Source organism: Anguilla rostrata, chromosome 16 (assembly GCF_018555375.3).
Source record: "Anguilla rostrata isolate EN2019 chromosome 16, ASM1855537v3, whole genome shotgun sequence".
In the NCBI taxonomy this organism is placed as follows: Eukaryota; Metazoa; Chordata; class Actinopteri; order Anguilliformes; family Anguillidae; genus Anguilla; species Anguilla rostrata.
In genome coordinates this window covers 9,804,945-9,831,069 of record NC_057948.1, presented here as the reverse complement: position 1 = coordinate 9,831,069, position 26,125 = coordinate 9,804,945, and the positions used below count along the sequence as shown (strand labels likewise).

The following is a 26,125-nucleotide window of genomic DNA, read 5'->3' as shown; positions in this document are numbered from 1 at the left end:
TTGCCCTGCAGGTGTGCGTGTGTGTGCGTGTGAGGTGGGGGGGAGGTGTGCGGTTATCAGATAGAGGGAGACGGGGGGGGGCACAAAGTCTGACTCCAGATACCTGCCAGATCTCTCAGATCTCGCAGGTGATACCGCCGATAATATTAAGCCCAGTAACTGCTGTTATCCGGACTCCTCCCACCAATCAATCCGTCCAATGGCTGGAGTGGCGCGGGCGCTTCGGCGATGTCGATCTCATCGCCGTCGGCGGCGTTAATGACAGCCGGCGGCAGCAGGGCCCCATGGGCCCCGCGTTTATGACGCCGATCGATCGGGGCCGGCACCCGTTATCGGGGCCCCTGGCGTGAGCAAACACGGCCTTTGTGCGCGCAGCTGGGGTGTCAGCGGGGCCAGGAGGGGTGAACGGACTGGGTGGGGGGGTTCCAGCTGTAATTCAGAAATACCATGTTGCTATGATACTGAGAGCACAAGTACTGCACAACCTGAGACTGGGGGAGAGAAGCACTCATCTCTGTTGAACAGCTGCACTGTGCTGACAATGAACTGCACTTACACACACACACACACACGCGTACACATGCACGCAGGCACGCACACACACTCTAGCATAAACGGAGACAAACACTGACCGCTTGTACATCAATATACACGGTACACACGATACACACAATACACACATACACACATGCACGCATTCCCTTCCTGCGCAGTTCTTCCGTTTCTCTGCTCCTGCCCTTTCTGGGTTTTCCTTCCTTCCAGAAACCCATTACAGTGAGAAAGTGGATTTTTAAAAATTGAGCCGTTTGGGTTGAGTGTGTCCAGTCACACACCCTCGCTCACAGAATACGTGCACCCTCCCAGCCCCCGCAGGGCCCGGGTCCCCCGATACGGCGGGCACGCCTGCCGCACCTGGCCGGGAGGAAGAGGAGGAGAGCCCGCCCCTCAGCTGTAAGGAGGAAGAGGAGGAGGCGGAGTCTTACTGGGACGGCCCAGGTGAGCATCTTCATCGGTATGAGTTGTGCAGTTTCACGCGGGCCCATCTTAAGCACTGCATCCTCAGGGTCCCGCAGGCACTGGAGACGCGCAGCTCTGTACGTATGTATGTATTTGTATTTATGTATGTGTATACACATACATATGCAACACCATGCATGGGTGCTTGGACACGGTATAGAAAATGTGGTCGAATGCGCAGAGGTCATCAGTCAAAATAGCAATATTATTCCTTATCTTGCATAAGGAATGATTAACCCGGGCGAACACTGTGTGAAAAAAGAGAACAACAAAAAAGATGTGTAATAATCTTGTCTCCTTGCACTTACAAATAGAATTTTCTAATGCAGACATTAGGCATATTTCCACCAGTATGGCTTCATGTCATGTTCCTCATGGAGACCTTCAGGGGGTTGTGGTTGGTGAAATGGTATCTGCAAGGTCTTGCTGCAGAGGAGCAGATTCTTAGTGCCTGCTCGCCTGCATGGTAAACGGACTCGTCCGACACTCTGGTAATTTAGGGTAGAGACCTCAGGCTGATTGTTCCTCGTTAAATGGCCTGCGACTGATCTTCTCATGTCACCTGTCCCAATATTACTCAGGCGCCCCCCGATTCAAATTTTTACCGGTCCGCTAGTTTTGCTCAGGTATGCTACGTGACAAGGATTTTAAAGCAGGTATATCACCTAAATGCAAGTCCAGCTAATTTCCCCCTTTGTATGAACCTCGACACCTGTGTTAGAGTGAATGTTATCATAAGCCGCGTTTCCACCAAAATTACCCGGAACTTTCAGTCCCAGGAACTACTTTACCAGGAACTAAAAGGTTCCTTCAGCCAATGGTTGTCTGCGTTTCCACCGGGGTCTAAAGTACCGCGAAGATTAGGCAAATTAGCCCACTGACGTTGTCGTCGGTCCATCTGTCATATGATTTCTTCTGTATCCCCATACTACCACCGAAGTAGCCTACATTATTTTCTAATAACCGGGACAGCCCGGAGGTGTTTATTCCACTTATATACAACGGGTTATCAACAATGACTATATATGGTTACTTTTGTATTTATTGATTTTCATATATCCTCTCAAACACATTCATTAACAGCAGAAAACATGCACACGTTGTAAACAATTTGCTGTTTTATTACTTTCTCGTCGTCAATTCCATATAGGCTAATCGCAAAATGACAAGAATAGAACGAAAACTCGGACTTGCGTGTAAATTAGTAGTGGTACAACCACCGTTTGCTTTCCTTCGAAGTTACTGCTAGCCGAGCAGCGAAGTGTGCCCTCCAGATGCGAACCATGCACCATAAATGAGTCCATAGTCTTCCTGGTCTTTTCGTGGAATTGAAAAATGGCAGTAAAATTGAGTAAAATTACGGCAGTCTGAAAAAGCTAAAGCGAAGATTACTAGAATTAACCTGTTATTTTACCCGGATAAAAAGTGCGGAAGGTGATTTCCAGTTTGCTTGTACTGTATCACCAATGTTAATTATGCAGAACTACCGCATACCTCACATAACTGTATCGAACGTTTTGAGTCAATTACAACGGGCTAACAAAGAAAATCCGGAAGAAAATATTCAGCAACCGAATTAATCCGTTTGAATGTTTTGGTAGCCTACGTAATATGCTGTCCCAGCACGAATGCTTAGCATTTTATAAAACGAATACTAAAGCAAGAAAAGAACAGAAGAGCACACGTTATAATTCCAAGACGTTGACAGGTTATAACCAAAAGTAGGCTACTGCGCCGCATAACATACAAGTTTGATTTGAAGTTATTATGAAAATAAATTGGTTTGCCGCTGCATATTTTCAAACATGGCGGGTAATGGCGGAAAATAAATACAACACAAATGCTACGAGTACTCGACCAATCAGAAATGTTCAGCGCTGCCAGCTCCACCCAAAAGGTTCCTGTACTTTCGGAAAGTACTACCCCCCGAGCAGGAACGTTTTGGGGGGTAAAACAAAGCCCCCAGAACTAAATTTAGACCCTAGTTCCTGCGGTGGAAACGCACTGAGTTCCTCAAAAGGTTCCTAGTTCCGGGGTATAGTTCCTGCGGTGGAAACGCGGCTATAGTGTTCTCCCCTGTTGTGTGGAGGCTAACCTGCTCTGGCTAGCGTGTCTTTCGCATTCCATTGTCTCTGAAGACCAAGGCATGGAGGCATCCTTAGAAGTGCCCTCGAGGGGCGGATCCGTGTCAAGGATGTTCCGGCGTTTTCCGATAATCTTTTTAAATGTGTTACCCAGTGGGGGGAAGCCCTAGCGCTGCAGGAGATAACCTGGAGCCGTCTTGTGCTCCCTGCCCTTCGTTCTGTTTGAAGTGGCTAATCCTCTCTGCATCCCCGTTCTCTGGGTCTTGCATATCTTACGGATTCTGTGAAATTTGCTGACAGGTAAACTCTTCTCCAGGAGAGTAGGGCGGAAACTGTCTGCCCTAAGCATTAGGATCGTGTTGGTCAGTTTATAATACAGGTCTGTTATGAGTTTGCCCACCTTCTTCAATGATTAAAATATCGAAACATTGATTAACTGACTGTTGTAGTGATTATCAAATGGTTGATGCTGCTAGATAATTTTGGAAATCTAGAAGTTGTTGGTCATTGCCTGTCTATATAAAGAAAATGTCTTAGAGATAACATCACCGTACCTTAATGTATTGTAAATAGACAATCTGTGAATATAGCACATCATCTTCAAACAAATAGGCCAGCCACATTAGGGTTTATGGTAGACCTCATTGCTGTGTCAGAGATTAAAAAAAACAAACTCATTCCTATGCATAAATGAGTTCTGTTTCAGTGCTATTTCAGCTAGCTGCCCAATTCACTCAACATGTTTCAAGTCTCTGTTTTTCTAGAACGTACCACAATAAAGAGTAAACCCCTGTGTGAGGTTTGTTTGCGTAAAGACTTTCTGTATCCCAGCATGCGTAGTTCCACAGTCGCCAGGATTGTACATCCTGGAGCATATCACCGGTATCACATCTGTAGAAGTGAGATTTTGTCCTCAAGGTTTCAATGAAGAATGAACACATTCTGAAATATTCCCATTAAGTGACTCAGACACAATGGGTCCACCTGAAACTGGTGGAATGAATGATTTAATCATAATCGTTAATCATTCATTAATAAATGATGGGTCTAATGGGCTTCATATTCTTTTTAGCCACTTCACTGCTGCCGAGAAAAGATTTTAATTCATCATATATTTGGCCCTTATTTTAGAGACTAGAGTTTAGTGTAAAATCTTAAAGGCACATAGTTGTATTCTGTATTTCACACTCTCGCTTTCCGTATTTGGGTGGTGCAGTGAATAGCACTGTTGCTTTCCTGTGTGGAGTTTGCATGTTCTCCCCCATTTTTTCTGGGTACTCCAGTTACCTTCCACAGTCCCCAGACAGGAGGCCAGTTGGAGACTCTCGGTTGCCCGTTGGCATGAGTGAGTGGTGTGTGGGCTCTGTGGACATATTGGCCACCCGCCACTCGCCCACTGTATGAATGTGGCCTGCAAACATAGTATCCCTGTTCCCTGTTCTCTAGCACAGTTTGGTGCAGTCCTGTGTGCTGTTCCCTGGCACAGCTTGTTTCAGTCCTGTGTTCTATTCTGTTCCCTGGCACAGTTTGTTGCAGTCCTGTGTTCTGTTCCCTGTTCTCTGGCACAGTTTGTTGCAGTCCTGTGTTCTGTTCTGTTCCCTGGCACAGTTTGTTCCAATCCTGTGTTCTGTTCCCTGTTCCCTGGCACTGTTTGTTGCCGTCCTGTGTTCTGTTCCCTGTTCTCTGGCACAGTTTGTTGCAGTCCTGTGTTCTGTTCCCTGGCACAGTTTGTCGCAGTCCTGTGTTCTTGAAACTTTCTCCACTCCCAGCTCCACTCTGCATCAGACTGGGATGTTGTTGGGATGGAGTGTTGTATCCTTGAGCAAGGTACTTAACCTGCATTGCTTCAGTTATATATCCAGGTGTTTAAATGGATACAATGTGAATGCTATGTGAAAAGTTGTGTAAGTGTCTGCTAATTGCCTGTAATGTAATATTGGGATGGAGTGGCAGTGTAGTATGTTTAGGAAGCTGAGTTTGTAACCCAGACATTTCCAGTTGGATTCCCAGGTAGGGCACTGCTATTGTGCCTAAGGTACTTAACCAGAATTGCTTCAGCATGCATCCAGCTGTATAAATGGATGCTTTGTAAAACTCATGTTAGTCCCTCTGGATAAGAGCGTCTGCTAAATGCTAACAATGAACTTTTCCCTCGTCTTCTAAATCTGTGGTTCATAAGTTAGTATAATTAATTATATATGTGTGTATTGGCCTTTTTTTTGACTCCTCCTTGTGGTTTCAGAGTGAAATACCCGGTGATCTCATTCTAACTGTCGGTGGTCTTTGGTACCTTCGTGTACAGTGTTTGAAAGTGCCCCGTTGAATGATCTTTCTGGACTTTTGCTGCAACGTGTTCCCACAGCCTGCGTGTGTGGGTGGGTGTGCCCACAGGACTAAGCACTGTTGCTCTTTGGGGTGTCGCCCAAAATCAACTGAATTTACATAAGGCTTTTACTGACAGGCTGACGTATTTTAATAAATCAGTCTTGGAGGGCTGGACCTAACCAAAATACACTGAAATGTATTGATATAAAATATACTCTCCAGATATTGCAACACTTAATGAACGTGATTGACACGTATACAAATGATTGCTACTTTCAGGTATATATAATGTATTATATATATATATATATATATATATATATATATATATATATATAAAATACAGCTTTGTGAAATATATTTCAGAATATTTTCAAAAAGGACATATATGTACAATACCTGTCATTGATTTAAAACCAGTTTTTTAATGTGATGTGTGAGTGTGTTTGCGTGCGCGTGCATTTGCATTGTGAGTTTGCGCGTCGGAGCACAGTTGCAGTAAGTACGAGCTAATTGTGTCTGTATTCAAAAGCACTGTCGAAGCAGTGGCGTGTAGCGTGATTAATGCTCACAGTGGTGAAAAGCGCAGAAACATCTTTACCTCGCGGTTTATTGCTGCGATGTTTATTTTCCTTTGTTCCCTGCGTTAGAAAACGCTGGCCGATTGCTGCCGCTTCATCTTAAAAATGTCTTTTCGAGTTTTATGTGGATTAGAAGTTTGTGGGCGTGTTTTAATTGATGTTCAGAATGCGTTCGTTATCGGGAGAGCCCAGCCGTTTTCAGTAATAGTAAACGGGGAGGCATTAATTGCTGTGTGGCAGAGATATTAATGCCGCGGAGATATTAATTGCCGTGTGCCTTCTGGTCGATGGCAGCGCAGTGATGTTAGTGCGATGGTCTTTCTCCTGCCAAAGGAGAGGGTGAGGGCGGGAGGGGAAGATGGAGACTGAGTTAGGGAGGGAGGGAGAGAGAGAGGGGGAGGGAGAGAAAGAAGGAGATAGCCCTTCTATCAGCACTGGCCCAGGCTGGCTTTATCAGGAGTGTGATTGGCAAAAGGGAAACTTTGACCAGTCGGAATGTTTTTCTTATCGTCACAACCCCCCCCTCCCGCCCCCACTCCACTCCTCACCTCTCTGTCAACACACACACACACACACTTCATACAGAGCCTTTTCTTGCCTGCCCGTTGCGGGTTTCTCTCTCTGAATTTAATCCTGTTCCTTCCTGGTTTCTTTGAAACTCCAAAACTTTTTTTTTAAATTTTTTATTTTATTTTTAAGTTTCGTCGTTTTGCTATTTCACAATTTGTTTAAATTGACCAATTACATTTGATTCTCTTTTCACTCAAGTAAATGTTCATTAAAATATCAGTTAACCAAATTCACTAATTTCATAGTAGATCATTTTGATGTATTTATTCATAGATTTTGGTATTATCTATTAAAGTTTGCTCTTATTTATCAAGCAAATACTGAGATATTTTTCATATTCTGAAATTTGTTTTGTATTATTTAGTAGATTGTACATATGAATTTTTCTTATTGACACCACTGCTGTATTATAACCGATTAAAACAGGTTTTATCTGTAATGGATGGATATGACGGATATTGTCACTTTCCTGGTTCGGACCGGAACATTCTGTTCTGCCGAATTCTCCAGTTTTAATGGTGTTAGCGCAGTTTTAAAAGTGCTAGTGGGGATATTTATTTATCTCTTTGTGTCTTTATTTGTGGATTTTTTAAAGATGCTTGTAAATTGGAACATAATGTAAGAATCTACTGAATTCATTGCTATGCTAATCATAGACCCCATAAAAAAACTAATTGATATCATATCATTGTTATGAAAGTATTACAGTTTTAGTGTAATTAATTACATTTTAGCTGAGTAAAGAATAGCAGGAATGCACAGTAGAGCTAGCATTAAAAAGGTATTGTGCCAGTAGTAAGCTGGCTAGCCACTATGAGGTTTTCCATTGTTTACTTTCACCACAGTTGAGCATTTCAATTTTTTAAATTTGAAAATGCATATTGCTGTTGAAAGCTGTTGTGGCCCCTAAGTCCTGCTGATTCGTTGTTGTGTCATTGTCTTCTCTCTCTTGAAGTAATCTGTCGCTCCTCACATGTAGTAATGTTGCTGTAGGAAACAGAGACTCAGCTTCCTCGAGTGCAGCTGCGTGCGTCACAGGAAGCAGTTTCATTCAATAACAGGTTTGACTGCGATTGTTTTTGAAGAATAATTGTTTAATATGCGCATGTACATCCTCTGGAAACAGTGCAAGCTGCTGTGAAGTGACCTGATGTGTATTTTCTTGCTTTAGACCACATAACCCTGAATGCCCCTAGACCAATCGTTGATTGTACAGCCGGAAGGTCATCAGAAGCTCATGCGTGCAGTATATCCTTCATAGCGCATAAAAACTGAAAATTGATTTAAAGGCTCACGCTAAAACCGAAACGATATCGAAAACCACGGTAGATCGTCGCTCTAAATGGCGGCCAATTGGCGTGCAAGTTTTGGGAACGGGCGGGGCAGTCTGATACGGCAAAATGGCTTTTAATCTCTACCGTGTCATAACGCGCGATAGGCAAATAAATTATGAAGGGGAGAAATTATCTCCAAACTGACCTTGCTGGCTGGAGGGGGTAGATATTTTTCTTTTCTTTTGGCTGAAAACTCTCTTATGAAAACGAGCGACGCAATGATCCCTCCATACTCTAGACTCCTGCTCCAGACCCCGCACCCCCCCCCCCCCCCCCACACACACACACACATACTTTTATTATTATGATAATAGCTGCACCAACGATAATGGAAGAAATGCAAGAATAAGCAGTGTTGTTTGTGTGAGTAAGTCGTTTTTAAACGTTTAGGAACTCTTTCTCCGATAGGCAGAGCTGGGACTGTGAGTGACCCTGTGAGGGGAATGCAAATCAGGCAATCAAATTGCTCCCCATTAAAACACATAACCGTTCACTCGTAGTATTTTATTGTTTCATTCATGTACGTGCAAACAATTCGCATATTATCATGAAAAGGAAGTGTTTGTTTACTGTTCTGTTAACTTCCTTTTAAGCCAAACTGCCGATCACCCCGACCCTGTCTCTTGGTGAATGGAAATGATCTGTAGCTTTGTAGATTGCTGCCAATAGTTACTCTGCAGAAACTGAGCTGAACTTCCTCTGGTGCTGTAGCACCTGAGGAAGTGATAGCTGAACACCTTTCACACGCGGCTTTGGTACGCAGTCCGCAGGCACCCGATCGGCCAGCGGGGGTCACTAGAGAGCGATGACATGCGGACAACTAAATTACGGCTCCTGCTATTGTGTTTCTCCTTAATAGACCTGCTGTAGTGTTTGTGACCGTGCCTGTTATAGGCTTATTCCTTAATATACCTGCTGTAGTGTTTGTGACTGTGCCTGTTATAGGCTTATTCCTTAATAGACCTGCTGTAGTGTTTGTGACTGTGCCTGTTATAGGCTTATTCCTTAATATACCTGCTGTAGTGTTTGTGACTGTGCCTGTTACAGGCTTATTCCTTAATATACCTGCTGTAGTGTTTGTGACTGTGCCTGTTATAGGCTTATTCCTTAATAGACCTAATATAGTGTCAGATTGTGCCTCACCTAAATCTGCAGGACGGATTCGAGAGCAAAGCTGACGCCTTTGGCAAAAGTGCTCATGACGGTTGTTAGATAACATTGCATTACATTTATTTGGCAGACGCTTTTATCCAAAGCGACGTACAAAAAGTGCATTTCATGGTCATAGACAACTGCTAAACACAGGTTCAGTAAGGCACAATACTTAATTTGTACAGCTATTTCTTGCCAAGAACACAGTTTAGTTCACACAGTGAACACTGTTCAGACCTAACCTCTGCAAAGCCAACTAGACAGAAGAATAAGCTACAGATCAGGGGAAATAGTGTGTTTTCTTTTGCGGGAAAAAGTATTTCCCTCCTGTGGGACCTTACCTGGTTCACTGGTCCATAGAGGAGGAGCAGGAGTATTGGGCAGGAGAGCAAGGGGAGCGTTTCCCAGGCGACGCGCGGGGTTCTGGGCGTGCGGCTTGTGAATCCCTGTGCCAGGTGTGTGCTTGTGCACGCTTGTGTGTCGCGCGCGGGGGGACTCTTTGAAGTTTGATTGACTGGTAGATACACACAGCACAAGACCCGGAGCGCAGCTGTCGCTTTACCCTGCTGTCGGTTTGTGTGGTTCATGTCCTCTTCATTGATCTGTGTGTGTGTGAGAGAGTGCCTGTGTGTGTGTGTGTGTGTGTGTCTGTGTTTGTGTATGTGTGTGTGTGTGTGTGTGTGTGTGAGAGAGTGCCTTGTGTGTGTGTGTGTGTGTGTGTGTGTGTGTGTCTGTACGTGAGTGTGTGTGTGTGTGTGTGTGTGTGTGTGTTTCGTGTGCGTGTTGTGTGTGTGTGTGTGTGTGTGGTTAGTGTGTGTGTGTGTGTGTGTGTGTGTGTGTGTGTTCTGTACGTGTGTGTGTGTGTATGTGTGTGTTGTGTGTTGTGTGTGTGTGTGTGTGTGTGTGGTCACGTCTGTACGTGTGTGTGTGTGTGTCGACGTGTGTGTGTGTGTGTGTGTGTGTGTGTAGTGGGGTGCTGTAGTGGAGTGTGGTGGTGTGTGTGTGTGTGTGTCTCTTATGAGGTGTTCAGAGTAAAGAGGTGCTGCAGTTCAGTGTGACTCACAGTAATGAGCTGTGAGGAATAAGCAGTCCGCTCACAGGCTGATCAGTATCTGTGTGATGATGGTCTGAACGGAGTTCACTGCCTGTGATCACTGACTCACGCTGAAGTGCAGGCTCTCCGCCGTCATTTCAGCAACAAAAGCAGCAGGTGGATTGATCTGTGTGGTAATCTAATGAGTTTCCTAATCAGCTCTCTTCAGTCTCAGTCTCTCAGTTTCTCTCTGTCACTCTCTCTCCCTCTCTGTCTTTTTCTCTCTCTCCTTCTTCTCTCTCTCCCCATCACTATCTCTCTTCCTCACTCTCTCTGCCCCCCCCACCTCTCTGTCTCTCTCTCTCTCTCTCTCTCTGTGACTGAGTAGTGGAGGACTGGAGCGTTTCCCTTCCTTTCATTCTGCCTGTGACATGGTGTCACTCCTTTGTTTACCTTTCAGTTCATGTCAGTTTAATTCAAGTGGCATAGACTGCACTGTGGCTGCTGTCAGTTACAGACACTATTATGGACCGCACTGTGACCATGCTGTCAGTTACAGACACTGTTATAGACCGCACTGTGACCATGCTGTCAGTTACAGACACTGTTTTAGTACAGCACTATATGGACCACTGTGCTCTCAGTTACAGACACTGTTATAGACCGCACTGTGACCATGCTGTCAGTTACAGACACTGTTATAGACCGCACTGTGACCATGGTAGCAGGAACAAGCTGGTGTGCTTTAATTGACCATCTTGTAAGTTATAATCCCCCAAACCCTGCCCTTGTACCCTACCCACCTCCTACCATGACCCATGCAGAGTTTGAACCGCATTTTGACCACGTGTAGGTCATCTGAAACATTCTCCATGAGAACTGGATAAGGATGAATGAAATCAGTCACATACAGTAGTACAGCTGCTAAGAGCTTGGCCAGAGCCTCTTTTCGCTGTCTGTGCCCAGAATGCCAGGAAACAATTTTTAAATTAAATTTTTAATTATTAAAGAGGTATCTGAAGGTTTCTTTTTCAGTTTGTGTATGAGGTAGAGAGAGAACCGGTGTGAGAAAGGGAAACACTCAAGCTAAAACACACACACACACACACGCAGACACATACACACTCACACACATGCACACTTGCACACAAGCAATGGGAAGGGTCAGCTTACAGAGTGACCGGTCAGCATGGAGGGGGAGGAGCCAGTGCTGAGGGCGGAGGGTCCAATGGAGAGCATGGGCGGGGACCTTCCAGCACTGCTTCAGATCCGTCCATCTTTACGATGGTATCCATGACAACCATGCAAATGCACCTTTTTCAGAATCTCATTATTTCATCCCGCTTTGTTTACTTGGCCACGCGCCCCGATCGGGGCCAGAGGAGCCGAGCGTTTGCAGATAAAAGTTCAGAGCGGAGTCCGAAACGGCAAATAACTCACGTGTTTCTGAAAGGGGCTTCCGTAAACAGCGCTAAATGTCATTGATAGAGTCCGGCGGGCGGGCGGGCGTCCGATTAGCTCGCCAGCCGTTTCGTCTGCGGGAAATGGAAACGATCGTTCGCTCGAACGACGGGACTGCCGTGCGGCGGGAGCGCTTTTGCGTTTGTCCCTCAGCTCCGCGAACGCAGAGCAAATCGCACCGAATGTGTTTGGTGCTATTCACCATTCCGGAGTTTTTGAGCGGGAAAAAATGGGATTTCTCATTGGTTAAAAGACGATAGTCTCTTGTTGCCACTTTTGAGAATTCCACACACCTTTTTTTTGGGATTCTTGAACTCGCTTGATTACACACCTGGCTGATTAGCGGGGATGACATGGTTTTCAGACGTGGCTGAACGGTAAAAAAAGCTCATCTCTCGCACACCAGTCGTTACCACGCGACATTCACCACTGTCTAGGTTACTTTTGGTTTACCGGAGGTCGTACATTCAGGAGTGTCCAGGTGTGTCCGAGCGTGTTCTCGATCGCTGAGGTGTGCTCATCCGCGTTCGGGTGTGTTGGTGCACGTTCAGGGTGCGGGCTCACCTGCAGGCCCCGCCCCCCTCTCTGCGTGCACGCCGTCGCCGTGGCGACGCGGCGGTAATCGCGGCGCGGGTTGAGAAGGCAGAGGTGGGGCCCGCGGGTTAAACCCCCTCCATTAGCGGGGGGCGCGGCGCGGGGCTGTTAAACGCGATCGATGCCTCCGCAGTGATCCGCTCTCTCCATAGCAACAGCGCCCCCCCCCCCAACCCCCCAAACCCCCCTCAGGCTAATTGATTTCCAGAAGGGGCGGGGGGGAGGGGCGGAGCATGTCCCAGATGGGTGAATCACATGCTCAGGAGGCGACAGGCCTCGTTTCTCCCATGAGGCCGTGCGTGCGAGCGCGTTTGCATGGTGAGCGGCCGGATCGATAAAGGGCTCGGCGTGGGATTGAGCGTTTGGTTGGGCAAGAGCGAGAAACCCAGTACGACCATACACACCTTACAATGTAGACCGCATCCACCTGTGTGTGTGTGTGCGTGTGTGCGTGTGTGTGCGCGCGCGTGAGCATTTGTGTGTCCCTGCGCCGACTGCGTTATCGAAGGCAAGCGCCTTTATCCTTGCACAATTTGGTTACCGATGGCAGCGATTGGGGAAATCCATTGATAATGGGGGTCAGGTGACCGAGGCCCGGCCAATGGCGGCCTGCGGACAGGGCACGGATGGGCCGATTAGATTAGAGCGCCCGAGCGGAAGGCTGATCGGCCGCAGGACTGCGGACTTCGACCCGCAGGAAGAGGGGGAGGAAGAAAAAGAGAGAGAGGGAGAGAGAGGGAGAGAAATGCCTCGCCCGCCCGACCTCGGTCTTTGCTGCCGGTAGGCCGGTCGTCTCGGGCGTGGCGGGTCTTTGGTGGTGGCCGGTGCCCAGGGGACAGATGAGTGTTGGACAAACTGGCCTATCAGAGAACAGCTTTTGGAGGTGGTAGGATGGGCCCGTCGCTGTGGTGATGGTGGGGTCGGGGGCGGGATCGGCATGTCGTCGCCTTTTTTCGCACAGAAACCAGAGAGGAGCTCAACCAATCACAGGGCGCGTTGGTCAAAAACAAACGTAATGTTACATTTGCGCATTTAGGAGGCCCTCTGTCCGGTGTGCTGGGGGAGGCGTGTTTCTGATGGTGTTACATTACAGGCATTTACCAGACGCTCTTATCCAGAGCGACTTACACAACTTTTACATAGCATTTTTACATTGTATCCATTTATACAGCTGGATATATACTGAAGCAATTTCGGTTAAGTACCTTGCTCAAGGGTACAACAGCAGTGTCCTACCCGGGAATCGAACCTGCAACCTTTCGGTTACAAGCCCAGTTCCTTACCCACTGTGCTACACTCTGTCCTGTTCCTCTCTTTCAGATGAACTCCACCTGAGCGATGTGGGAGGGGTCAGGAGGGTCCTCGCCCGAAGGGACCTGGCCCCCGACGCCACCTGGGGCCCGTACAGTGGGCGGAGCCTCAGCGCGCCGCAGAGGGAAGGGCAGGAGGAAGAGGTGAGAGAGAGAGAGAGAGTGTGTGTACGTGTATGTGTGTGTGTGTGTGTGTGTATGTGTATGTGTATGTGTGTGCGTGTGTGCTTGTGTGTGTGTGTGTGTTTGTGCGTGTGTGTGCGTGCATGCATGCGTGTGTGATTGCATGTGTTTGTCTGTGTGTGTACGCATGTGCGTGTATTAAGTGTACATGTGAGCGCACGCGTGTGAGTTTGTCCAGAGGCCGCAGAGGAACTGAAAGTGCTGTCACTCCAAACGCCTTTTTTCCCTCTTAAGGAGACAAGCACACTGCCTAATCCCCTATAGTCTCCAGGAAAACTCGGCAGATCACACCAACCACCCATAGCTTTCAGATTCCCATTTTGGGAGGGAGATGCCTTGGCCCCTGTCCTCTCCCCCTCTCCCTGTCTCCTGTCTCCTGTCTCGTTGCCCTGCTCTCGGTGAAGGTCAGTGGTCTCTCTTATGAAACACAAACTGCTGTTTGCTTTGGCTTACATCGGTTAAATGATACATCTTTCCATTTTTACTAAAGCTGAGACCAAGAGAGAAATAAAGAGAGGGAAAACGTGGTGGGAGAGAGGGGAAAAAGGGACACAGCGAAGGAGAGAGGGAAAACTGCGAGAAAAAATAGGGAGAGGGGAAAAACAGGGAGAGAAGACCGAGATGAGGAAGAGAGGGAAAAGGGGGACAGTGGAGGAGTGAGACAGCGGAGAGATGGCGAGAGAGAGGGAAAATGAAGAGACAGAAGAGGAGAGAGAGAGCGGAGAGATGGAGAGAGAGGGAAAATGAGGAGACAGAAGAGGAGAGAGAGAGCGGAGAGATGGAGAGAGAGGGAAAATGAGGAGACAGAAGAGGAGAGAGAGAGGGAAAATGAGGAGACAGAAGAGGAGAAAGAGAGTGGAGAGATGGAGGGAGAGAGGGAGAATGAGGAGACAGAAGAGGAGAGAGAGAGGGAAAATGAGGAGACAGAAGAGGAGAAAGAGAGTGGAGAGATGGAGGGAGAGAGGGAAAATGAGGAGACAGAAGAGGAGAGAGAGAGTGGAGAGATGGAGGGAGAGAGGGAAAATGAGGGGACAGAAGAGGAGAGAGACAGCGGAGAGATGGAGGGAGAGAGGGAAAATGAGGAGACAGAAGAGGAGAGAGAGAGCGGAGAGATGGAGGGAGAGAGGGAGAATGAGGAGACAGAAGAGGAGAGAGAGAGAAATGAGAGACAGAAGAGGAGAAAGAGAGTGGAGAGATGGAGGGAGAGAGGGAAAATGAGGAGACAGAAGAGGAGGGGAGAGTGGAGAGATGGAGGAGAGAGGAAAATGAGGGGACAGAAGAGGAGAGAGACAGCGGAGAGATGGAGGGAGAGAGGGAAAATGAGGAGACAGAAGAGGAGAGAGAGAGCGGAGAGATGGAGGGAGAGAGGGAGAATGAGGAGACAGAAGAGGAGAGAGAGAGCGGAGAGATGGAGGGAGAGAGGGAAAAGGAGGAGACAGAAGAGGAGAGAGAGAGCGAGAGCTGCGTTGTATCTCCTGTGCTCATCAGCACGCGTTTGCGAGGCGGTTATCTGCTGTTTGAGCATCGCGCGTTCGTACCCACACACCTCATCTGCATGCGTATCTGCAGTTTGAGCATCGCGCGTTCAGACCCACACATCCCATCTGCATGCGTATCTGCGCACCTGCAGGAGGGGGGTTTCTGGGAGGGACAGTGTGTGTGTGTGTGTATCTGTGTGTGTGCGTGTATCGTATCTGTGTGTGAGAGTGTGCAAGAGTGTGTATGTATGTATGCATGCATGGGAGTGTCCACAGTTGCGCGTTTATGTGCGTCTGGGAGTGTGCATGCGTGTGAACATGTTTGCAGAGAATTGAGGTTGTTTTTGTTTCTGTTGTTAAGCTGTGTACAAACAGCCTTGGAATGGTGTGTGACATCACAGCCTGGTAGTACCCATACCAGCAGGGGGGTGGGGGGGGGTGGCCTGAACAGAGTCAGTTGCTGTGTTTTTATTCAACAGGTAGGTTATTATTTCTCTCATGTCTATTATCCCTGTGAGCTTTTATTGAACTTGTAGATTTTTATATTTGTAGGCTAGAATTTTACTGGACAGCTGGATTTTCTTCAATAATTTATCCAATAGGGCAGAGGTCTTGGTATGAGGCACTGAAATGGGGGTGGTGTGAATGGAGGGGACTGTAACATCAGACTGAATAATTAGATCTGCTAGCCTAGCGCCACAAGAGCAGCAGTGTGGGGACCTGGCAGATCAAAGTCTGGCTGTGCTGTTTAATATTCATGAGGGAGGAGGGGCTGGACGAGAGCTGAGCTCTGGGCTTATAGCACTTTCAGTGCCAGGCTGGGTATGAAACTCCTCCCTCTCTTCCTCTTGTACCACTGTAGCAGTGGGAGAAACCACAATGCATACCGGGATAGATAAGAATTTACTCTTTCTGTGTGTGTGTGTGTACGTGTACGTGTGTGCGTGAGTGTGCGTGTGTTTGGGACTGAAAGAGAGAAAGGGAGAGAATGAAAGGGAAAGTTTGAGTTCAGCTTCAGTTTGTTTCTATTCTTTGTGAATTATTATAATGTATTGTGCCAGTTAATAATTTGTTCTTTTTGCGGCATTGAAAAAATGTGCCACACCATGGAAGTTCTGCAGTAATTAACTTGATGATCAAGTGCTGTTTTGCCTATGTTTATGCATTCACACACTCACACACACACACACACTCACACACACTCACACACACTCACACACACACACACACACACACACACACTCACACACACACACACACTCACACACACTCACACACACTCACGCATATGCACAGCAGGAGTTTCCATTTAATCACATTTTTGATAACTGCCATCTAGTGGTTGGTGAGGGCTCTGCATCTCAAAGCCGGGTTGAATCAGGATGGTAAGGACCATTTTCTCCCGCTTTGGGGGTCACATGCAGGTACATGAGCAGCAGTGGATTCTCATGGTTTCAGGATCAGAGCATTTCTGTGCATTTGTGGGCCCAGAGAAGCTTTACTATGGTCTCTGTGCAGTTTGTCTCTATACAGTTTATCCTATGTAAGTACAGATCTGAAGTTATTCTGTGATCAGTATGTAAGTACAGATCTGAAGTTATTCTGTGATCAGTAAAGGCAGCTGTGTAGTCATTCTGTCAGTAAATGCAGGTGTGCACTTGAATGTTTCATTCAGGTGTCCGTATAGATTGTCCGTAAGTTTGTGCAAGTCAGTGAGTGTTTCTGCATGTATGTGTTTGTGTGTGTTTGTGTGTGTGTGTGTGTGTGTGTGTGTGTGTGTGTGTGTGTATGTGTATGCGTATGCATATGTGTGTATGTGTTTGTGTGTGTGTGTGAGAGTGTGTGTGTGTGTGTTTCTCCCTTGTATATTACTATGTCCAAAGCCAGTCAGACCCACACCCACACCCCCCCCCCTTTCATCTTCAAATAACAATCCAGAGTCTCATTATATGAGCCTGACTCAAATTAGCGGCAACTCACGGTGCTCGTGGCCGAAGATTGGGTTTCAAATTAAAACAATGGGAGCGTTATCTCCCCATCAGTGCGTGTCCCCCCATGAAACACAACACGGCCAGCCCACAGACTGAACCTTAACCCCCGGCCCTCCACAGGCTCGCCCCAGCTCCCCTCTTCCCCTCAGTCGCAGGGAACCGTACGGTTTATATATTTATATTCTCTGGTCTTTTGGACTGGAGGGGTTCATACTTTCAGGTCTGTGAATTTCTTTTTCTTTTGGTTTTCGGTTTAATATGAAGCCCCGCCCCCCTGACCACACAGTACTGAGAGCCGTGGTTTCGGATGACTGGCTGCTGCCCTCTAGTGGAGGTCCAGGGCAGGGCGCCACAGGCACATAACTCCCAGCGTGGTGGAGTCGCCCCCCTCATTTCCTGTAGAGCTGTAGGTTTCCTTCATATCTCACACAGGAGAGGACCCCACCTAATTCACCTACACTTCCTGCTTCCTGTCAAGCCCACTTCCTGCTTCCTGTAACAGACTGGATAGTCCAAGCCACGTGGAGAGAATTAGATGTCTGTCTCCCCCAATTCTTTTCTCGATTCTCAATTTCAGACATTTCAACACTAGTTTAAGGTGTAAGATCACAAATATGTTATTAGAATGTTCTGCACTGAACATTCCAATGCCGATGTAACAATCACTACTGATAATTGAAGTAAGTGCAGAGGTTCTAGAACACTGACTTTTGAATTTTGAAAGAGCATTCCATAAAACCTACTCTTCAAAGGGTTAATGATGATACGTGTATATAATACATATTTCTAAAGCAAAACCAGTAATCAATGGAAAACTCAACAACGTTTTTTTATGCTTTTGTAATTTTACAAACTACGGCTTTTCAGATATTGAAATACCGTGTTTTGCTAGCAAACCTCAAGCTTCCTAGTGTGCTAGTACTCACAGGTGTGTATATGTAAGAATGACCATGGCACATTTCCTGTGAATCAGTGGTTTTTGATGTCTGAATAGATGGCTGATGAGACCAGCCTGGGTCTGGAACAGAGTGACGCACTGCACAGGCTGCAGAGACATTTCCAGTGAAGGAGGTGCTCACGCTGAGTTAGCATCTTTGCTTTTTCATCGCGGCCCAGTGAATTCTGTTAGAGGTGTCTGCTCCCTCCCTGGTCAGGTTGTGCCGGTTGTGATGACCCTTAGAGGAAGAGTGAGTGTGTGAGAGTGAGTGAGAGAGTGAGAGAGAGAGAACAGGTACCTGGACTTACTCTTAAGTGTACGTGTGTTCACAGGTAGCGGGCTTGACTCTAACTGGCACAGACACAGAGCTCTGGTTGAAGAGACTTCCTGTTACCTCCAACCACTCAGAAGCCAACTGCACCATCTACAGTCAAGGTATTTACCCCCCCCCCCCCCCCCAAACCACACCCCTACTGAACCACACCCGCACACACTACACTCTCCACGCTTCCCGCCCACACCGTGCCCTGTCCCTCCCCAGGTGAGGAGCTGTACTGTAAGGTCACTAAGGCAGTCCAAGCGGGCGACAGCTTATTGGCCAGGCTGCCGGAGCCCACGCCCACTGAGACCCACAGTGCACCAGTGAAGGAGGAGGAGCCTGAGCCCCCACACCCTGAGATCCACCTCCTCCCCCAGCAGGCCGGCATGGCTGCCATCCTGGCCACCGCCATCATCAACAGTGAGTCTCCAGCCCTGTGTGTGTGTGTGTGTGTGTGTGTGCGCGTGTGCGTGCGCATGTGAGTGTGTGCTTGGACAGATGCTTGTATGATTAGGTTTAAAGGTCTGGTGAAGCAGATTACTGTAACCATTAAGGGATTTTTTTCCTTTAATAGCAACATTCTGAGATTTCCCTGTTGACTTTGTACGAGACTTGATGTATCGCGTGTAGACAGAGAGCCACACACTCTTGCCTCAGGCCATAGAGTGTATTTTGTTTTTTAAGCTGCTCTCCTGGAATATATGGCAGAAAGTGCCCACAGCTGCACTTCACTTAGAACCTTCATCTTTTCTTCATCATCTTTATCATCCGTGCTGACAAGGATGAGAGTCTCCATTGTTTCTCCAAAAGAATCCACAATGTTCAGACTTCCACCTCTGTAAGCGTCTTTACAATGTTTACATTCATGTCACCATAAGTCTTCACCATGTTCCACAGTCATGCCACAATAAGAGTCTTCTACAGATGTCACAATAAGAGTCTTCATCGAATTCAGCAGATGTCACAATAAGAGTCTTTATTGAATTCCGCAGATGTCAGAGTAAGAGTCATCATTGCATTCTGCAGATGTCAGAATATTCGACTTTATCGCGTTCGACAGTCAGGCCAGAATAAGAGTCTTAATTAAAGCGCCGGGACGAAAGGTTGATGAGTCGCCGTAAATTAACCCGCCAGAATAAAAGCCCATCGTTCACGTTCCCGTCCCCTCGCGCAGCCAGGTAATTACATCCCAGAGACGTGCTTATCTGAGCAGCCCAGGACAGCCGCCCCCGACACCAGATCACCGCGATTACCCAGCCCCTCTCTCACTCTCTGTCTCTCTCTCCCCCTCACTCTCTCTCCATTTCGCTCTCTCACTCTCTCTTACTTTCCCAGCCCCTCTCTCTCTCTCTCTCTCTCACAGCTCCCCTCTCTCTCTCTCACAACCCCCCTCTCTCTCGCTCTCTCTCTCTCTCCCTCTCTCTCGCAACCCTCTGTGCGCCCGTTGTCATGGCGACGCTAGCATGATTGCGGAAGCGCTCGTCATTGTGCTATCAGGTGATCACGCTGCTCCATATCGGTGTGATATGGTGGCGGGGCAGTAGGCCGCAGCAGTGGAATTAATTATTAGATTTATTCAGTTATTTGTATCATCCTTTTTATCACCGTCGTTATTAGTAACTGTCGCAGTAGTGGCGGTAACAGTGGTGGTGTTGTCGTTATTATTATAAATGCGCTGGTATTCTTGCCGGGACATTTAACAGACACCCTTGACCATGCAAGCTTACAGCCTGAGACATTAATTACAGTTACAAATTAAATGTCAGATGTTATCTAAAGCTGTGGTTCCCAGCCCTATACCTGGAGATGTACCGTCCTGTAGGTTTTCATTCCGACCCTAATTTGACTCATGTGACTCTATTAATTAGCAGGTCAACGAGATCTCTGGCTGTTGAATGAGGTGTGGCTTTGCTAGGGTTGGAGTGAAAACATACTGGATGGTAACTCTCCAGGAACAGGGTTGGGAACCTCTGATGTAAAAATTTAGAAACTGAAGTGAGATATTATTATTATTATTATTATTATTGTATATTTCATATAAATTAATCTAATGTAAATGCTATGTAGAAGTTTAAGTGTAAATTGCTCTGGATAAGAGCATCTGCTAAGTGCCTGTAATGTAATGTAAGATATAGGACAGGTAGTAAATCAGATGTTGGCATGTGATGAATATTCGCATCAGTGTTTCTGAAAGGGATGCCTCATCCCCCTGCTGGTGAAAATACTTAATTGCTTCCTTCTACATTGAGCCTGCTCTGCTATTAGTTCCCTTGTGTCCACGCTGCACTGTGATTGGTTTGCTCATGTGCGTGCCCTCGTGTGATTGGTCCAGAGGATGTCTTCCCGTGCAAGGCCTGCGGGATCTGGTACCGGAGCGAGCGGAACCTGCAGGCCCACCTGCAGTTCTACTGCGCCAGCCGGAAGCAGTCGCCCCCCTCGCCCGCCTCGCCCGCCTCGCCCCCCTCGCCCCCGCCGGAGCACCCCGAGGAGCGCGTCCGCCCCCCGCCCCGCTGCGCCAAGAGCTGCCCCAGCGCCAGCGCCAGCACCCTGGAGACGCCCGCGCGCACGCGCAGCGGTGAGCCCTCGCGCCCTCGCGTCATGTGACCGCCTCGTCATCGGGTCCCCGCATGGTCAATATGATATCAGCACATATACGCCCACATATTTCACCTCACTGAGTTTCCATTGCCAGGTTACACTGTAGAGTTCCATTGAGGTGTTCCATCACAGCTTCACTCAGAAGTGCATGTTGAAATGTGTTTTATGTGCACAACATTTACTTTTGGGTTCCACATCCACAATGGTCTATTAAGGCTATTTAGGCCTTTACCTTAAGTGTCCAACAGCTGTCTAAGGGCCAGCCCATGCACTTTGTTAATATTCTCTCTGTATGTTTTTGTTTTTGTCTGTGTGTGTGTCTGTGTGTGTGCGCATGCGTGTGTCTGGCCCTGTCTGTCTGTCTGTGTGTGTGTGTGTGTCTGTGTCTGTGTGTGTGTGTGTCTGTGTGTGTGTGTGTGTGTGTGTGTGTGTGTGTGTGTCTGTCTCTGTGTCTCAGGTGAGCGTCCCTTCCTGTGTCTGATCTGCCTGTCGGCGTTCAGCTCCAAACCCAGCTGTGAGCGCCACCTGCAGGTGCACACGGACGCTCGCGGCGGCGCCTGCCCCGCCTGCCCCGCCTGCGGCTTCGCCCCCGCCACGCCCGACCTGCTCCACGGCCACCTGCTCACCCGCCACACGGCGTACCGTCCGGGGGCCCGCAGCGAGGGGGCCTCCCCTGGCCCCGGCCCCGGCCTGCCGCCGCCGCTGCTGCTCACCGCAGGTAACCGCACGGCATGCTGGGTGTCGGCCCTGTTCGGGCCCAGTGCATTTTGGGTAACCAACAGCGAAAGAGTTTGGAAAAGTCTGAAAAGTTGATTAATCAATTAATTTCCCCTCATGTTTTACGGAGAATATGAGAACTGATTTCACGCTTTTCAATGAAATGCCATGCTGGTTACTGTAGAAGGGGGGTGTCAGACTGGATCACAAGGGGGCGCCGCAGTGTCAGTGAAGGTGTGTGGATTTCTTAGCCAATCAGTGACTTAAATGAAACACTGGTGCTGAGAACACCCCAAAACCAGAAGACACTGCGGCCCTCTAGGACTGCACTTTCACACCTGTGCTGTAGAATATGTGTTCTGTACATACAATCCCTCTCGACCATATATAAGCTTGTCCTCAGGACTAATAATAATAATAATAGTAATATTATTAATAATAATAATAATAATAATAATAATAATAATAATAATAATAATAACAGTAATAGTAATAACAATAACAATAATAATAATAATAACAGTAATAGCATTACTAATAATAATAATAATAATAGTAATAGTAACAGTAATAGCATTAATAATAATAATAATAATAATAATAATAATAGTAATAATAATAATAATAGTAATAGTAACAGTAATAGCATTAATAATAATAATAATAATAATAATAATAATAATAATAATAGTAACAGTAATAGCATTAATAATAATAATAATAATAATAATAATAATAATAATAATAATAATAGTATTAATAATGATGATAGTAAGAGTAACAGTGATGCTGTTCTGGCAGGGCTGGGTGAGGACTGTGGGGTAGTGCTGAAGTGCCAGGTGTGCGGTTTCCCCGCGGACACCCTGGCGCTGCTCCAGCAGCACGTGCAGACGCACCTGAAGGTAATGAGCCCCGCCCCCCGGCAGAGCCCCTCCTCCTCTGCGAGCCCTGACTCCGCCCCCCTGGGGGCCGACGCGTCGCCCGCCCCGCCCAGCGTGCGCGTTAAAGAGGAGCCGCACTCCGACGTGGAAAATGAGGCTCCGCCCCCCTCCCGAAGCCCCTCCCCCCGGGCCCCGCCCACAGCGCAGGTGAAGGCGGAGCCCGCTAGCGCCACGCCCGGCTCCAGCCCGGAGCCGCAGGGAGGGGCGGCCCCCCCGCCCCAGGCCTCCGAGATTTTGGCGAAGATGACCGAGATGGTTCACGCCCGCCTGAGGCAGAGCCACACCCCGACCACGCCCGTCGGCCCCGCCCCAGCCCGGCCCGTCCACAAGGGGGCGACGTGCTTCGAGTGCGACATCACCTTCAACAACGTCAACAACTTCTACGTCCACAAGCGGCTGTACTGCTCCGGCCGGCACCAGCACGGGGACACGCCCGCAGCCACGCCCACCGCCGCCGCCGCCACCGCGTCTCAGCCGAAGGAGCGGACGGAGCCGTCCCCTCCCGCCCTCGGGCTCGGCCCCTCCCCCGGGGCCCCGGCCCCGCGCGCCGCCTCGGACGGGAAGCCCGCGGAGGCGAAGGCCGAGGGGGCGGGGCTCAGGGAGGCCTCGGGCTCGGAGGGCGAGAGCGGCGGGCGGGCGAGCGAGGCGAGCGAGGGCAGCCAGAGCCCGGGCGGCTCGGGCGAGGACGCCGGCGACCCCGACGCCACCTTCTGCCGGGCGTGCAACATCCGCTTCAGCCGCCGCGAGAACTACGCCGTGCACAAGCGCTTCTACTGCGCCTGGCGCCGCCCGGCCCCCGGCAACCAGCGGGCCCCCGCCGGCAACGGCGGCTTCCCGCCGCAGCCCGTCCGCACGCGCAAGCGCAAGAAGATGTACGAGATCCACGCGGCCCGCGGGCGCGCCCTGGCCGGCTCCGCCCCCGCCCCCGAGCCCGCCCTCGCCCCGCCCCCGGGGCTCGGCTCCACCCCCTCGCCCCGCCCCGAGGGGGACGGCCCCGTCGACCTGCGCAAGAGGCCCCGCCCGCAAGAGCCGGTGGGGCCCCCCGCGCCCCCCGCCCCCGTCCTGAGCGACTACCACAAGTGCACGGCCTGCAGCATAAGCTTCAACAGCATAGAGAACTACCTGGCGCACAAGGCGTACTACTGCCCCGTCCCGCTGCAGCGGCCCCCCCTGCAGCCTCGCACCCTCGCCCCCCCAGACCCGGCCCCTCGGACCGGCCGGACCCGCCCCCCGCCCGCACGCGATCGCCCGCCACAGCCCGCCCACGCCGGGGTCAAAGGGGTCATCTCCGCACTCCAGCCCTCCCAGCTGCCCCCCGCTGACCTGCCCCTACTGCCCTCCAGGGGGCACCGTCGCGGGGGACCTGGTGGATCACTTCAGAACTGCGCACGGCCTGGTTCTGACCCGCCTGCCCTGCGGACCGCCTCCCGGCAGCCACTCGCCGGGCCGGAGCGAGGCTCCGCCCCCTCAGGCCAGCCCCGCCCTCAAGCCCCGCCCGGACGCCGCCAACGGGAGCTCCGCCCCCTCGTCCCCCCTGCTGAACGGAAGCCCCCGCCTCGCCCCGCCCACTCCCCCTCCGGCTGTCTCGCCCGTGGCCGAGGTCACAAAGGAGGCGGGACGGAACCCGCCCCAGAACACGCCCACCCTGGCCCACGTCCCCGCCCACACGTCCCCGAAAGCGGCACAGGTCTCCCCCCTGCCGAACGGGACGTCCCGCTTCTGCCGGCTCTGTAACATCCGATTCAGCAGCCTCTCCACCTTCGTCGCCCACAAGAAGTACTACTGCTCCTCCCACAGCGCGGAGCACGTCAAGTGAAGCCCCGCCCCTCCCCCGGCTCTGCTCCGCCCGGTGACAGGCCAGCCGCGTCCCGCCCAGCAGCTCCCCGGCTGCCAATGAGCCCGTGCCGGCGGGCGTGTCCGAGGGCGGGGCTCACCGTGGCTCCGCCTTCTGGGGGGGCCGTTACTCAGCGCATCCTGTCGCTCCCGGTGCCGTTACTATGGCAACTCGAGACAGGGGTCAGGTCTTTAATGACACTAAACGATGAAATCTACCTGCGCACTCGTTAGCGTGCCCACCTGGGCCCTCTGTCCCGGGGTTCCTGGCATGTCCCGTATCCGGGCGTGGTGTTTGGATCCTACGCAGTCCACAAGCTTTATTTCACTATTTTATTTCTGATTAGCCTGAGCATTATGTGCCAATGTAGAATTCATTTTTTTTTTTTGTCTCCGTCAATGTTGTGGTGTGGGATGGGGAAACACCACCCCCTAGTGGCAAGATCTGTCCTACAGGGACTGCATTGCTTAGGTATATCTGAATTATATAATGTAAAAGTTCGTTCAGACACTGGTGGTATCACTGAATTGAAAAATTGAATTGTGTCCCATGATTGTAGGAGTGGTAAGGGTATTTTTTATTCTTTAAATCAGGATTGGGAGCGAACAGATTTCCCTTCTGTGGCAGGGATTCCGTCAACATAAGTCCTTAACTTGGACTCACAAATATGAGTAAGAATTTTTTTTCTTCACACACAATTTGGTGAGTTCATCATGAACACTAACTCTCCAAACTTAGCTTGTGAAGAAAGAGCTTGCATTCACTCGTATGTTAAGATCACATTTTGACTGTACACGAGCCTGTGTTTCTTTGGGGGTAAAATACTTATCTCTTGGTCCTCACTGATTTCATGTAAACTACCTTTTTTAATGTTACTTGTTTTGTTTTATTTTTAGCTTTGGAAAAAAAATTTTTGTGTGTTTTAGTAGTGTTTGTAGTCAGTGTTGCTGATTATGTTTATTTTTTCTAGGCATGAAGTTTTATGCAAAAGGGAAATGGGAAGGGAAACTATCAGTTTGAAGTTTTAATCCGCACACGTGCACACAAGCCCACACACACGCGCATAGACTCAGACACATGCACATAACCCCACAGAGGTGCACAATGACCCACACACGTGCCCATAGACCCGCACACGCATATAGATCCACACACGTGCACATAGACTGCTGAAAAAAAACTTTATCACCTTTTTTGCACTGTGTTTAGGTCTAGAGGCTCTTCTGTAACGTATTTATCTTTTAGCGGCACTTTCCCTGTCCAAAACAACCCCCTCGAGGGCCGGTAATGCATTTGGGACGTTTAATATGACCTACACGAAAATATTTCGTGACACGACATGTTTAAACAAGTTTTTAATTATTTTCTATTTTGTTTCTACATCAGTTCCACTACACTCCTGTTCAAACTATGCATGGAGAAATAAAGCGTACTGAAGGACTTGTAAAGGCGGAAACGTTTTATTTTACTCGGCACCGTCGAGTCCTGTCTCATAGTTTTCAGAATTGCAAGCACGCGCATGGCCTACGCTGATACACAGAAGACATACTCTGTCCCGAGTACCCGACTTTGTACAGGCGGAGAACTATGATACAGTACACATTGTATGGAGACTATTCAGTTGTCTTTTTTTCATAAACGGCATTTATAATTTTGCAAAGAGCCT

At 49.0% G+C, this 26,125-nt stretch overlaps 1 protein-coding gene across 1 annotated transcript in view; it reads left to right on the top strand.

Moving 5' to 3' along the window:
* The window catches only part of LOC135242620 (zinc finger protein ZFPM1-like), a 45,551-nt gene extending 19,644 nt beyond the window's left edge, over positions 1 to 25,907 (top strand). The window contains 9 exon segments of the mRNA XM_064313771.1: positions 865 to 996; positions 13,472 to 13,605; positions 18,383 to 18,485; positions 18,592 to 18,789; positions 20,702 to 20,944; positions 21,425 to 21,766; positions 21,869 to 21,908; positions 21,944 to 23,839; positions 23,841 to 25,907. Of these exon segments, the coding sequence (XP_064169841.1) occupies positions 865 to 996; positions 13,472 to 13,605; positions 18,383 to 18,485; positions 18,592 to 18,789; positions 20,702 to 20,944; positions 21,425 to 21,766; positions 21,869 to 21,908; positions 21,944 to 23,839; positions 23,841 to 24,441 (3,689 nt within the window). The 3' untranslated portion in view covers positions 24,442 to 25,907.
* The last annotated feature ends 218 nt before the right edge of the window (positions 25,908 to 26,125 follow it).